Here is a 15,580-nt window from a genome sequence, read left to right on the forward strand (position 1 = left end):
TAATTCTTCTCCACTAATATTAACTTGCTTACAGTGCTTACAAGGTAGACTAATATAATACTAATATTGCTATTTACTAATTTTTAATTCTATGAGCAAATATTCATTACATGGTACAGAACCCCCTTTTCCTTGATTTCACTGCAAGTATCCACTATATTTCTTAAGTAAAAAAATTTATAATAATTTTATAGTGTAGAACATATTTTTTATTATTAATTTATTATAAGAAAAAAGTCCTAGAGGGGTTAATTTGATCAAAGTCACACAGCTAAAAACTAATGGGATCAGAGTTTACATTCAGTTCTTTCTGATTCCAGAATATATTCTTTCTTTCTTTCTTTCTTTCTTTCTTTCTTTCATTCTTTGTTTCTTTTTCTTTTTTTTTTTTTACCAATTTTTAATTCAAGTATAATTCACATACAGTGTTATGTTAATTTCAGGTGTACAAAATAGTGACTGATCAGTTTATACATTTCTCCGTGCTGGTCATGATTAAGTGTATTCTTAATCCCCATCACCTATTTTACCCAACCTCTACCATACTCCCCTGGTAACCATCAGTTTGTTTTCTACAGTTAAGAGTCTGTGTTTTTTGTTTTCCTTGTTTTTTCTTTATTTGTTTTGTTTCTTGGATTCCACAGGAGTGAAATCATGTGGTATTTGTCTTTCTCTGATTTAGTTCACTTAGCATTAAACACTCTAGATTCATCCATGTTACTGCAAATGGCAACATTTCATTCTTTTTTATGACTGAGTGTATATGTGTGTGTGTGTGTGTGTGTGTGTGTGTATATGTATATGTATAATATCCATATCATATCTTCTTTATCCATTGATCTATGGATCAACACTTGAGTTGTTTCCATATCTTGGCTATTATAAATAATGCTGCATTAAACATAGGGGTGCAGATATCTTTTTGAATGAGTGTATTCATTTTCTTTGGGTAAATACCCAGTAGTGGAGTTTCTAGATCATATGGTAGTTCTATTTTTTTTGTTTTTGGGAAACCTCTGTACTGTTTTCCACAGTGGCTACACCAGTTTGCATTCCTACCAGCAGTGCCCCAGGGTTCCTTTTTCTTGACATCCTTTTTAACATTTGTTTCTTATGTTTTTTATTTTAACCATTCTGACAGGTGTGAGGTGATACCTCATTGTAGTTTTGATTTGCATTTCCCTGATGATTTATGATGCTGAGCATCTTTTAATGTGTCTGTTGGCCATCTGTATGTCTTCTTTGGAACAAATGTGTCTTCATGTCTTCCGCCCATTTTTTTTTTAATTTTTTTTTTTAACGTTTATTTTTGAGACAGAGAGAGACAGAGCATGATTGGGAGAGGGTCAGAGAGAGGGAGACACAGAATCTGAAACAGGCTCCAGGCTCTGAGCTGTCAGCACAGAGCCCGATGCGGGGCTTGAACTCACGGATGTGAGATCATGACCTGAGCTGAAGTCGGCCGCTTAACCGACTGAGCCACCCAGGCGCCCCTTCCGCCCATTTTTTAATTGGATTATGTTTTTTGGTGTTTAGTTGTAGAAGTTATTTATATATATTTGGATACCAACCCTTTATCGGGTATGATATTTGCAAATATCTTCTCCCATTAAGTACATTGCATTCTAGTTTTGTTGATTGTTTCCTTCCTGTGCAGGAATTTTGTTGCTACGGCTGATGTCAGCAACATTACTGCCTATGCTCTCTTCAGGGATTTTTATGGTTTCAGGTCTCAAATTTAGGTCTTTAATCCATTTTGAGTTTATTTTTGTGTATAGTGAAAGAAACTGGTCAAGTTTCGTTCTTTTGCATGTGGCTGTCCAGTTTTCCCAGCACCATTTGTTGAAGAGACTGCTTCCTATTGAACATTCATTCCTCCCTTGTCAGTTAATTGACCATGTAATTGTGGGTTGATTTTTGGGTTTTCTGCTCTATTCCATTGATCATTGTATCTATTTTTATGACTGTACCATAGTATTTTGATTACTACTGCTTTGTAATATAACTTGAAATCTGGAATTCTTGTAATATTACTTGATATTTCCAGGGTTTTTTTTTTTTTCTTTTTCAAGATTGCTTTGGATATTTGAGATCTTCTGTTCCATACAAATTTTAGGATTGTTTGTTCTAGTTCTATGAAAAATGCTGTTCCTATTTTGATAGGGATTGCATTAAATCTGTAGATTGCTTTGGGTTGTATACACATTTTAACAGTATTTATTCTTCAAATCCATGAGCATATATCTTTACATTTCTTTGTGTCATCTTCTTTTTCTTTCATCAGTGTTTTATAGTGTTCAGAGTATGGGTCTTTTAGCTCTTTGGTTGTTTATTCCTAGATATTTTATTGTTTTGGTGCAATTGTAAATGGAATTTTTTTCTTTTTTAAAATTCTTATTTATTTCTGAGAGAGAGAGAGAGAAAGAGAGAGAGAGAGAGAGCATGAGTGGGGGAGGGGCAGAGAGAGAGGGAGACACAGAATCTGAAGCAGGCTCTAGGCTCTGAGTTGTCAGCACAGAGCCTGACATGGGGCTCAAACCCACAAACTGTGAGATCATGATCTGAGCTGAAGTCAGATGTTTAACAGACTGAGCCACCCAGGTGCCCCTGGAATTTTTTTCTTTATTTCACTTTCTGCTGCCTCATTATTAGTATATAGGAATACAACAGATTTCTGTATCTTGATTTTTGTATCCTGCGATTTCACTGAATTCATTTATCAGTTCTAGTAGGTTTTTTGGTGGAGTCTACATATATATAGTATGTCATCTACTTCTTCCTTGCAAATTTGGATGCCTTTATTTATGTTGTCTAATTGATGTGGCTAGGACTTGCAGTACTATGTTGAATAAAAGTGCTAAGAATGGACATCGTTGTCTTGTTCCTGACCTTAGGGGGAAAAGCTCTCAGATTTTCCCCATTGAGTATGATGTTGGCTGTGGGTTTTCATATAAAGGTCTTTATTATGTTGAGATGTGTTCCCTTTAGGCCTACTTTGCAGAGAGTTTTTATCATGAATGAGTGTTGTATTTTGTCAAATGCTTTTTCTACACCTATTGAAATGATCATATGGTTTTAACCATTTCTTTTATTGATGCTATGTATCACATTGATTGCTTTGCAAATATTGAACCACTCTTGTATCCCAGTTTTAAATCCCACTTAATTGTGGTATATGATTTTTTTAATACACTGTTGAATTTGGTTTGCTAATATTTTGTTGAGGATGTTGCATCTGTATTTGTGAGAGATACTGGCCTGTAGTTCTCTTTTTGTGTGTGTGGTATCTTTATCTAGTTTTGGTATCAAGGTGATACTGGTCTCGTAGAATAAATTTGAAAGTTTTCCTTCCTCTTGAATTTTTTGGAATAGTTTGAGAAGAATGGTATTATCTCTTCTTTATATGTTTGGTAGAATTCACCGTGAAGCCATCAGGTCCTGGACTTTTGTTTGGGGGGAGTTTTGATTATTGTTTCAATTTCATTGCTGGTGATTGATGTGTTCAAATTTTCTATTTTTTCTTGCTTTAGCTTTGGTAGGTTATTTGTTTCTAGATATTTATCCATTTCTTCTAAGCTGTCTATTGGCATATAGCTTTTCATTATATTGTTACCATTGTTTGTATTTCTGTGATGTTATTTATCCTCTTGCATTACTAATTTTCTTTATTTGGGTTCTGTATTTTTTTTTTTTTTTTTTTTTGGTGAGTCTTGCTAGAGGTTTATCAGTTTTATCCATCTTTTCAAAGAATCATCTCCTGGTTTCATTGATCTGTTGTATTGATTTTTTAGTTTCTAGATCATTGATTTCTGCTCTAATCTTCATTATTTCCTTCCTTCTGCTGGTTTGGGGTTTTGTTTGTTCTTCTGTTTTTAGCTTCTTTAGATGTAAGGTTAGGTCATTTAAGATTTTTCCTGCTTCTTGAGGTAGACTTTTATAGCTATAAACTTCCTTCTTAGAACCACTTTTGTTGCATCTCAAATATTTGGGACTCTTGTGTTTTCACTTTCATTTGTTTCCATGTAATTTTTTATTTGTTTTTTGATTTCTTGGTTGACTCATTCATTATTTAATAACATGTTAATTAACATCCATGTTATTTGTGGTCTTTCCAGATTTTTTCTTGTGGTTATAGCATTGTGGTCAGAAAAGTTGTAGGTATAATTTTGATTTCTTGCATTTGTTGAGACTTTTGTGGCCTCATATGTGATCTATTGTGGAGAATGTTCCATGTGCACTTGACAAGAGTGTGTATTCTGCTGTTTGAGGATGAAATGTTCTGATGTATCTGCTAAATCCATCTGGTTCATTGTATCATTCAAAGCTGTTGTTTTCATGTTGAATTTCTGTTTAGATGATCTGCTCATTGATGTAAGTGGGGTGTTAAGTTCCCTACTATTATATTATTACCAACTAGTTCCTTTATGTTTGTTATTAACCATTTTATGTATTTGGGTGCTTCTGTGTTTGGTGAATAAATAAGTACAATTATTATATCTTCGTGATGGATTATCCCCTTTCTTATCCTTTTTTGTCTCTTGTTACAGTCTTTGTTTTAAAGTCCAATATGTTCTGTATAAGTATAGCTACCTTTTGGCATCCATTTACATCATAAATGTTTCTCCATCCTCTCACTTCCAATCTGCAGGTCTCTTGTCAGCCTGAGATTGGTCTTTTGTAGGCAGCATATAGATGGATCTTTTTTTTTTTTTTTGTAATGCATTCTGTCATCTTGTGTTTTTTTGACTGGAATGTTCAGTTTACATTCAAAGCAATTATTGATAGATATGTATTTATTGCCATTTTGTTACTTGGTTTGTGGTTGTTTCTATAGATGTTCTTTGATCCTTTCTTGCTCTCTTTCATGTTTTGTTGGCTTTCCTTAATACTTGGATTCCTTTCTCTTTATTTTTTTTTTCATATATATTACTGGCTTTTGATTTGTGGTTATCATTAGGTTTGTATATAATGTCTTCTGCATATAGCAGTCTATATTAAGTTGATGGTCACTTAAGTTTAAGCCCATTTTTTACTCTTCTTCCCTTCTACGTTTTTAGGTGTACGGTGTCCTATTTTGCATCCTTTTATTTTATGAATTCTTTGACTGATTGACAGAAATACTTATTTTTTACTGTTTTTGTGTTTTTTATTTTTCATACTCTCACTATGGTCTTTCTTTCCACTCAAAGTTTCCCTTTTACTATTTCTTGGAGGTCAGGTTTAGTGGTCATAACCTCCTTCAGTTTTGTTTGCCTGAAAAACTCTTTATCCCTCCTTCTCTTCTGAATGATAGCCTTGCTAGATAGAGTATTCCGGGCCTTAAATGTTTCCTTTCAGCACTTTGCTGTCTGGAAGAACGTGGCATGATATATTCAATGTTTCTGCTGAAAAATCCGCTTATAGCCTTATGGGGTTTTACTTGTATGTAACAGTTTCTTTTCTCTTGCTGCTTCCAAAAATTTTTTTATCATGACTTTTTGCCATTTTAATTACTATGTGTCTTGATGTGGACCTCCTTGCATTGAATTTTGTTGGGGGCGGAATCTCTGTGCCTCCTGGATCTGGTTATCTGTGTCCTTCCCTAGATTATGGAAGTTTTTAGCTACTATTTCTTCAAATAAATTTTCTGCCTCCTTATTTGTCTCTTCTTCTGGGATCCCTATAATGTGGATGACTTGATGGAGTCAGAATTCTCTATGACTATTATCAATTTACATAATTTTCTTTCATCACTTTTGCTCAGCTTGGTTATTTTCCATTATTCTGTTTTCCAGGTCATTAACTCATTCCTCTGCTTCATCTAGCCTGCTATTTATTCCATCAAGTGTATTTTTAATTTCATTTATTTTGTTCTTGATATCTGATTGGTTTTTTCTCTCTTTGTTAAGGGTCACACTGATGTCCTCCACTCTTAAGTTCACTGAGTATCTTTGTGACCATTACTTTAAATTCTCTTTCCACTTAAATTCTCTTACATTGATTTCACTTTGGTCTCTTTCTGCGGTTTGGTCCTGATCTTTCATTTGAGAGATGTTTCTCTTTCTCCTCCTTTTGTTTAACTCTCTATGTCTGTTTCTCTTTTAGGAAAGTCACCTACTTCTCTTGCTCTTAATGATAATAGCCTTATAAAGAAGAATTCCTATAGTGCCCTGAAGTGCATTGTCCCCTCTTCCTCAGGACATGGTGCTTCAAAAACATATCTCCTATGTGTGTTGTGTGTGCTCTCCTGTTGAGCCCTGGCCTCTTTTTCCTCCAGTCCAATTGTCTATGGAGGCTCTCTTTGCCTGTTGTGGACCATGAGGTGTGCAGTGGTCTGTTTGCAAAATGAGACCAGCCCTCCATGCTGCTGGAAGTGATGTTTTGCAAAATATGTGGTTCAGGAGATGTGTTAACAAGGTGTGTGCTCGTCTTTATGGGGAGGGGGCTTGCAGCACCAGGACTGAGGAGAGAGTGTGATTGGGAAGGACAGACCCAGCAAAGCCTGGGGGATTGGGGCTTGATGCAAGCAATTTAGGGAAGGAGTATCTGGGCTGTTCTCTTTCCCACAGATGGCCGTCGTTTATGCTGGGGTTGGGGGAGGAAATGGCTTCTGCCAGCTCCTTTTTTCCTGGAAAGGTCTCCCTGTGCTTCCTGTCTCTCTAGGCCACACTCTGAGATGAGCAAATCACTCTTCCTCCCATCTGCCCCTGGTGTTTCTCAAACTGCTGATTCTACACAGTATGTGTACAGCCTGTTTGTTATGCTGTCTCTTTAGGGGAGGGAACTGTTTCTTAGCACCCTCCAGTCTCTCCCAGAGCCAAGCCTGATGATTTTTAAATTCTAGGCTAAGCTCCACTGGCTTTAAGAACTCAGGAAATTCAGCCCCTCTCATATTCAAAGGCAAATATCCCTAGAGTGAAAGTCTATTTTCTTCCCTTCTCAGTGTCATCGGCTCTCTCTCTACCACAGACAGCCATGGTCTATTTTACTTCTAGACCACATCTTTGCCATTCCTACCTTCTTCAGTGTGGCCCCTAGTTGTGGAGTTTGTTCTGGCAGTCTCTGGATTGTTTTCTGGGTTATTTATGCTGATATGGGTGTTATCTAGTTGGATCCGTGAGACAAGGCAAACTTAGTGTCCTCCTACTCCAACATCTTCCCAGACCTCTGGGTATTAATTTTGTATCCTTCAATTTTACTGAATTCATTTATTAATTCTAGTAGTTTATTGGTGGATCTTAAGGATTCATGTCATCTGCAAATAGTGACAGTTTAACTTCTTTACCAATATGGATGCCTCTTTTTTATTTTTGTTGTCTGCTTGCTATAACCAGGACTTTAATACTGTGTTGAATAAAAGTGACAGTGGGCATCCTTGTCTTATAATTTTAGAGCAAAATTCTGTTTTTTGATGTGTCATGTTGGGGTTCGAGAGTGAACAGCCAAGAAACAATTCTTGAGATGTCTTTGGTACAAAAAGGGTTGTTGTAGCTGCTCTGAGGTCATGAGGAGTGACATACTTTCAAGTTGGGAGGGGGTTAGGGATAGGAGAAGTTTTTAAGGAATTTGGACCTTGAGGAGCTAGCTGTTGCTACGAAAAGGTCATTTACTACTGTCTAGTAAACTGTTAGTCATGAGACTTTTCAGATGTATATCAGTGGGCCATGTTTTTGGAAAATGATTGGTAACATATATCTTGAGGAGGTAGAGATAAACAAATTTTCCAAGGGGATTTTTACAGGATCCTGGAGGTCCAGCTAATGTCAAGCTAAGGTTGCCTTTTGCCTCTAGCAAAGATTAACATGAAGGCAGCTAAGCTCCTTGAGAAAAGGTCACTCTACCTGTCTTAAGTACTTGTTAAAAATTTTTTTAAAAATTTTTTCCTATATTTCTTTTGCCTTTGTTCTCCACATCATTTTTCACCACTGAATGCGATGTTAGCTATGAATTTGTCATATATATCCTTTGTTAAGTTGAGGTATGTTCCTTTTAAACCCACTGTTGAGGTTTTTTTGTTTTTTTTTAATGTTTACTTATTTTGAGAGAAACAGGGAGAGAGAGCATGCATGAGCAGGAGCAGGGGCAGAGAGAGAAGTGAGAGAATCCCAAGCAGGCTGCAGCACAGAGCCTGACATGAGGCTCAATCCCACAAACTATAAGGTATGAACTGAGCTGAAATCAAGAGTCAGGCACTTAACCGACTGAGCCAACCCAGGTGCCACTTTTGAGAGTTTTTAAATGAATTGATGTTGTACTTTGTCAAATGCTTTTTCTGCATCTATTGAGATGCAGATGATGATATGATCATATGATTTTTGTTTTATTGATATAGTGTATCATGTTTATTGATTTGTGAATATTGAACCATCCTTGCAGCCCCAGAATAAATTCCAATTGATTGTGGTGAATGATTTTTTTTTTTTAATATGCAACATGTCACAAATTTGAATGTCATTCTTGTGTGGGGGCCATGATAATCTCTGTATCATTCCCATGTTAGTAGATGTGCTGTTGAAGTGAGCATGGTGAATGATCCTTTATCATCTAGATGAATGCAATTTGTTAATATTTTGTGGAGGATTTTTTGTATCTACGTACATCAGGGATATTTGCCTGTAGTTTTTTTTTTTTTTTTTTTTTTTTTTTGTGGTGTCTTTGGTTTTGGTGTCAGGGTGATGCTGGCTTCATAGAATAAACTTGGAAGCTTTCCTTACTCTTCTATTTTTTGGAATAGTTTGAAGAGAATAGGTATAAAGTCTTCTTTAAATGGTATAGTTCATCTGTGAAGCCATCTGGTCCTGGACTTTTATTTTTTTGGTAGTTTTTTGAAAACCAATTCATTTTTGTTATTAGTCATTGGTCTCTTCAGGTTTTCTATTTCCTTCTGATTGAATTTTGGAAGATTGTATGTTTCTAGGAATTTGTCCATTTCTTCTGGGTTTTCCAATTTGTTGGCACATACTTTTTCACAATGTTTTCTTTATAACCCTTTGTATTTCTGTGCTGTTAGTTGTTACTTCTCTTTCTTTTTTTACTTATTTGGGTCTTTCTCTTCTTTTCTTGATGAGTCTGGCTAAGGGTTCATCAATTTTATCTTTTCAAGGAACCAGCTCTTTTCATTAATTTTTTTCTATTTTTTTGTCTCTATACCTTTATTTCTGTTCTTATCTTTATTATTTTCTCCCATCTACTAACCTTGGGCTTTATTTGTTTTGTTTTTCTAGTTCCTTTAGGTGTAATGTTAGGTTGTTTGAGATTGTTTCTTGAGGTAGGCCTGTATTGTTATAAATTGCCCTTTTAGAACTGCTTTTTGCTGCATCCCAAAGGTTTTGGATCATTGTATTTTCATTTTCCTTTGTTTTCATGTATTTTTATAACTTTTTTGATTACTTCATTGACCTTTTGGTTGTTAGTATCATGTTTTTTAGCCTCCACATGATTGTGTTTTTTTGTGATTGATTTCTATTTTCATACTGCTGTGGTCAGAAAAGATGCATGATATGATTTCAATCTTCTTAAATTTACCACCACTTTGGAGCCTAACATATGTTCTATTATGGAGAATGTTCCAGATGTACTTGAAAAGAATGTCTGTTCTCTTGTTTTTGTATGGAATGTTTGTGTAGATCTTTTATGTCCACCTGGTCTAATGTTTCACTCAAAGACAGTTTCCTTATTGATTTTTCTTCCTGGATGATCTATCCATTGATGTAAGTGGCTGTTGTTTTAAGATTTTTTATTTTTAATTTTTTATCAGAGAGTGTGTGGCGGGGGGGGGGGGGCGGGCAGAGGGGGAGAGAGAGAGAGAGAGAAAGAGAATCTTAAGCAGGTTCCACACTCAGCCAAAAGTCCAACGTGGTGCTTGATCCCATGACCCTGGGATCATGACCTGAGCTGAAATCAAGAGTTGGATGCTCAAGTGACTGAGTCACCCAGGGGCCCTGATGTAACTGGGGTTTTCACGTTCCCTAGTATTACTATATTACCAATTTATCTCTTTACATCTGTTAATATTTGCTTTATATATTTAGGTAATCCAAAGTTGGATGCATAGATATTTACAATTTTTAGCTCCTCTTGTTGGATTGATTCTTTCACTGTTATGTAATGCCCTTCTTTGTCTCTTCTTACAGTTTTTGTTTTAAAATTTATTTTATCTCGGGCACCTGGGTGGCTCAGTTGGGTGGTTAAGTGTCCAACTTTGGCTCAGGTCATGATCTCACAGTTCATGGGTTCAAGCCTGCTTCAGGCTTTGTGCTGACAGCTCAGAGCCTGGAGCCTGCTTCAGATTCTGTGTCTCGTTCTCTCTCTGCCTCTCCCCTGCTCTCTCTCAAAAACAAACATTGAAAAAAATTAAAAACAAGTTTATTTTTTCTGACAGAAGCATGGGTTTTTTTTTTTTCACATCCATTTGCATGCTGTTTTTTCACTTTCAATCTGTATGCATCTTTAGGTGTGAGGTTGAGTGTCTTGTAGCCAGCAACATATAGACGGTTTATGTGTGTGCTTTTTTAAATCAATTCCACCACTCTATGTGTTTTGATTGGAGGATTTAGGCCATTTACATTTAATTACTGGTAAGTAAACTTATTGCCATTTTGTTTTCTGGTTGTTTTTGTGGTCTTTCTCTGATCCTTTATTCTCTTGCTTTCTTTTATTGTGCTTGATGATTTCTGTAGTGTTAGGTTTGGTTTTCTCTTTAATTTTTGTGCATCTGTTCAGTGTTATGAGTTTCTGGTTACCATGAGGTTCATATATAACATCTTAAGCTTATAGCACTGTGTATTATGTTCATGGTCATTTTTTAGAATGTTCAAGAACATTCTATATGTGGGTGTCCTGTACAGCCTGAATGAAAGCACATCTATCCAGAAACAGAATATAGTTCTTTTCCTTTTGCCAAGCACCCCTCAAATAATTCTCAAAATAGCCCCCCAAATAAGGTCACAGGGCAAGGACCAGGACTAGAGCTCAGATCTTTTAAATGTCAGCTTTGGGATATTTCTGTAACATGTAAAGTGAGAGGTAGGGAAGATGAAGGTCTAAGGGAATATTTAGTAAGTATCTCCTATGTGCTACTTCCGTAATTTCAAAGACATCTGATAACTGCTATGTAAGACAAGACATATTTTATTACCCCATTTTAATAGATGGGGAAATTAAAGCTCAGGAAGGTTAAATACACCTTAAAGCCATTGTGTAGTATTAGAGCTGAACTCACTATCAATTCTATACTGACTACTAAGTGACTATAATTGACCATCTTCTGCCCTCTATGCCAGGGGTCAGCAAACTTATTCTGTAAAAGGCCAGACAGTAAATATTTTAGGCTTTGTTGGCCAGCAGTTTCTACTGCAACTATTCAGCTTTACTATTGTTGTGTGAAGGCAGCTACTAAAAGATATAAAACGAATGAGCATGGCTGTGTTCCCATGAAACTTTACTTGCTGTAATTTGAGATTCATATAATGTTCAGGTCACAAAATATTTTTTCAACCATACAAAAATATGAAATGCATTCTTCCTCACAGTCCACACCAAAGTGAGGTTCTCCAGTGCCGGTTTCAAACATTCCTTTACGGGGTTAGGAAAGACATGGAAAAGAGAATGGAATAGGTTCTTTTCTGGATGCTACATGACCAAGGGGGTTGTTGTCGCATAACCCCTCAAATTGCGTAGGAGCAATATGCAGTTAACTGTCTTGTCCCAATGTTAAATGTCCTTTTTCCTATCTTTAAAATTAAACTGTAGGCTCATTTAGGAAAGAGGACTATCTTATTTTAAAATCTTCAATGTTTTTAAAAATTTTAATTAATGTTTATTTTTGAGAGAAACAGAGTGTGAGCAGGGGAAGGGCAGAGAGAGAGGGAGACACCGAATCTGAAGCAGGCTCCAGGCTCTGAGCTGTCAGCACAGAGCCCGACGCGGGACTTGAACTCACGAGCCGTGAGATCATGACCTGAGCCGAAGTTGGATGCTTAACCGACTGAGCCACCCAGGTGCCCCAACTCCTTTAACGTTTAATAGTCTATGTATAGTAGATGCTCAGTATTCAGTCATAAGTATTAGATGCTGCCAAATACTAAACTATTTCATTCATAGATTCTTTAGTCGATAGGCCCAACGTATAAGCAGTTCAATGGATGAAAAATATTATAGCAGTCAGGCCATATCTATCATTTAACAACATTACCTTCTCCTTTTAATTTAGTGTAAGGGACAATTGTGAAAAATATTTCTTGGCTATACCTTTTTTTGTTCCAGTAGAGTTATCTGCTTGGGAATATTAAGTCTGACATTCGTTCTTCCCCTAGAACCACTTTGGTGACCTGGATGGTGGCCACTACACTGCTTTCTGCAAGAACTCAGTGACCCAGGCCTGGTATAGCTTTGATGACACACGAGTCAGTGAGATTCCAGATACTTCAGTGCAAACTGCTACGGCCTATCTCCTGTTCTACAGTTGCCAGCCCTTTTCTATACCTATAAAAAAATGCAAGAGCTAGGAAAATGGTGCAAAACTGCAGAACTGAAAACTGCAAAACAAGCAATCAGAAACTGGTACTTCAGGTTTGCTTTGTCATTAAACTCTTGCAATTTACTTACATCCAACATAATTTTCACTCTTTCTACTGTATTATGCACTTTTTTATATGATAAGCCTCTAGCAGAGAAGAGAGGTCCTGGCCTCCTGAAAAAGGCAGCATGACGAAATGCTAATGGATGGGGGCCTGCAAAGCACAGCAAAGTATGTATTAATTTCAGGTTTCAAAATTCAATGTCTATTAGGATGGATATTTTTAAACCTAAAATACCTCAATTATATATATGCAACAAAGTATTCTCCAAAGATACTTCATGGAGCTAAACAAAGTAAGTTTTGTTCAAGTGGCTCTGTGACCTTATGATTTGGAAATATTTCACTGATCTGTAATTTAGCCAAGAACTCTAAGATTCTTAGACCAACTGCAGAATATGAAAAGATGCCAACCTCACGATTCAAGACTCATCTTTACTCATAGGGGCATCTTTCAGAAGCAACTTCTAGAATCATATTTTTATATGGGGAGTTTTTACTGACTTCATCTATAGCACCTGAGTCTGTGAGGTAAATAATACATTCTCAGCTCCTCTCTTTTAATACATCACTTTGCAAAGATGTGGTTCTTAATGCAGTTTATTCTGTAGTCATTCCCGATCCCTATCCCTTTTAATTTTAATCCTGATTCCCAACTCTTGAGAATTCTAAATAAGTGCTTTATGCAGTTCTGGGTCAAGTTGAAGGAAGAGTAAAACCAAGTCCTAATACAACAGGATAAGTGAACTAAATTTTAAGTCACATAGTAGGATAAAGTGTGTGTGTATATAAAATGGTTTGATAAAAAAATACAGAACACTTACAGGGTTTTAAATTATTTTTCTCATTAAGATTTTAATGTAGGTGTAAATGAAAATTCTCATTTTAAAAAATTAAAGAAAAGTTTCCATTTATTTTTTAGAATAAAGATTTAGTGCACAAATACAGCCCAAAGCCAACAAAAAAATAGCTTTGCCCTGTCATTTCCCTAAGAAAGCACTGCAGTTACTCAGAATAGGCCAAAAGAAAAAGGAAAAACAAACAGTCCTCTGAGTTCTAGGCTTCACACAAGGACCACGTTATTATACTATATACATTGATTTGATGTGCAAGTGTGCAATAAATATATACACATACATTCCTATCTGCTTTACATCATTCTAGAGTATTCATAGATCAAGCTGGGATTTAGAAATGTGAAAAGGCCATAACAGTGAAAAGGAAAAGAAAGGATATAATGGTTTTTAGACCAGGAGAAGAATAATGCTTAGCTAATTATTTTAACTTTGGAGCAAACTATAAAGGTTTTGAAATAAATGGTACCTGTAAGGAGTGCTTAACTGCAATACTCGTTAAATGTTATTAGTCAGTTTTTCGATAATGGCACTGACCTAAAGTATATGGTGATAGTAACACAGCTCCCACGGTCTTAGAATTCCTCTAAATGGCCAGCTGTATTTATCCAGTATCTTTATAAGCATGTCAAGAGTTGTGTTGCTCAGCTTCTTAAAAGATAACTAGCTTAGAACCTACTTCTCCTTATGTGGCTACATCAGTTGCTCGTGGTCCCAATGAAGTATAAAAGAGGATATAAGCTGCCGAAGACTTCACAGAAGAAACGGAGATATCAGAAACTTCATGATCATCAAATTTAAACCACCGCTGTCTTGCTGCATTTTTACAATAGGCAGTGTAGTGGCCTCCATCCAGCCCACCATAGTGATTCTGTGCCAAACAAGATAGAAAATCAGTTCAAACTGAAATTATTGTCCTATTTTAAATACTTCAAAGCTTTATGTTATTTTCCTATGAGGTTAAGGAACCACATGAAACTGTTATTTTTATAGTTTGCTTAGAAAAAGAGAAAGGATTTAGTTCCAACAAGATACTTACTGAAACAGAAAACAAATTATATTTCTTTAAATTGTTCTTTGGACCAATAACATACTGTGACAAGTCAAGATTCTCTAATGGGAAATCCACAGAGGTCTGTAGTTTCTGCTTCCACCTGCCATCGTAGGAAAAACTGTAGAGTGAAACAGGATAGCAATTAAACTGAGAGACCACAAACACTGGAAAGACTTGAATTCATTCATTAATGTTCTAGATTTGTAGCTGAGACCAGAAAATCCATTTCAAACACACTCAGAATTTCAGTGCTGGAGGGACCTGGAAAGACATTTGGCTTCATTTCCACTTTACAAATGAGAAAACGAAGGTATGAGCAGATATGAAATGACCTGCCCTCAGTCAAACAGCTAAGGTGGTGGAGACAGAGCCACACCTGGGTCCCTTGACCCCTAGGCCAGCGACAACTGTTCGATGAGTCTTCTGCAAAGGTAAAAAGTTATGAAGACCCAGGTTTATAATGCTAACTACCATACGAGTACAGAGGAAAGACTAAGGAGAGCTGCTCTAGCTGTTAAGACTGTACTTTTGGGGAAACTGAAGCTGGAAATCATAAGCACACAGACTACACAGGTATCCCCTGCTTTTCAAAAGCTGGTGTTACACCACTTCATTTTTACAAGACTTCCATGAGTACCTGTTTTAGCTACCTAAGAGAAATCCAAAAAAGGTTTCTGCTTTTAAGAAAAAAGGTGAAAAGGGGAAAGCAGCACTGGGCAGCGTTTGTTTGCAGTAGGCTGCTGGAGGCAGCAGGCACCCTGCTGAGTCGATAAAGTGGCATCACCATGCTCCTTCCCAGAATACTCAGTGTCAAGCTGCCACAGCTTTGAATTGTCTGCCCGTACCTGTGTTTTATCTTGATCTGTTTTGTGCATCTGTTAAGCAAGACGTGTCCTAAGGTATTAGAAAAGTCTAAGAGAAGGTTATTTTGGGGGTCTGGGAATACTGAAAGATTTTCTATATAAATTAATGATAACTGCTTCTTTGCTTTACACCATTTTGGCTTATGAAAGATTTCACAGGAACACTCTACTTTTGGATAGCAGGGGAGAACTGTAATGGCATTCCATTATCCTGACATACTCTACTCCTTTAAACACCAAAATACTGGTACTT

General features: G+C 36.4%; 2 protein-coding genes and 1 non-coding gene across 4 annotated transcripts in view; 1 reads left to right on the plus strand and 2 right to left on the minus strand.

Annotated features, from left to right (window-relative positions):
• USP50 (ubiquitin specific peptidase 50) overlaps positions 1-12,591 on the plus strand; it is a 41,219-nt gene extending 28,628 nt beyond the window's left edge. For both annotated transcript variants that reach the window (XM_045449759.1, XM_045449760.1), the window contains exon 7: positions 12,294-12,591. In XM_045449759.1, the coding sequence (XP_045305715.1) occupies positions 12,294-12,485 (192 nt within the window). In that variant the 3' untranslated portion in view covers positions 12,486-12,591. The remainder of the gene's footprint in view (positions 1-12,293) is intronic.
• Positions 8,400-8,503, minus strand: LOC123584554. The gene has a single exon (XR_006705517.1). It is a non-coding gene; the product is annotated as a U6 spliceosomal RNA (small nuclear RNA).
• An 858-nt stretch (positions 12,592-13,449) lies between the features above and the next one.
• Positions 13,450-15,580, minus strand: part of USP8 (ubiquitin specific peptidase 8) — a 77,516-nt gene continuing 75,385 nt past the window's right edge. Inside the window, exons 19-20 of the mRNA XM_045449758.1 lie at positions 14,450-14,582; positions 13,450-14,281 (exon numbers count right to left, since the gene is read on the minus strand). Of these exons, the coding sequence (XP_045305714.1) occupies positions 14,096-14,281; positions 14,450-14,582 (319 nt within the window). The 3' untranslated portion in view covers positions 13,450-14,095. The remainder of the gene's footprint in view (positions 14,282-14,449; positions 14,583-15,580) is intronic.

The sequence above is a fragment of the Leopardus geoffroyi genome, chromosome B3 (genome assembly GCF_018350155.1).
Source record: "Leopardus geoffroyi isolate Oge1 chromosome B3, O.geoffroyi_Oge1_pat1.0, whole genome shotgun sequence".
NCBI classification, from domain to species: Eukaryota; Metazoa; Chordata; class Mammalia; order Carnivora; family Felidae; genus Leopardus; species Leopardus geoffroyi.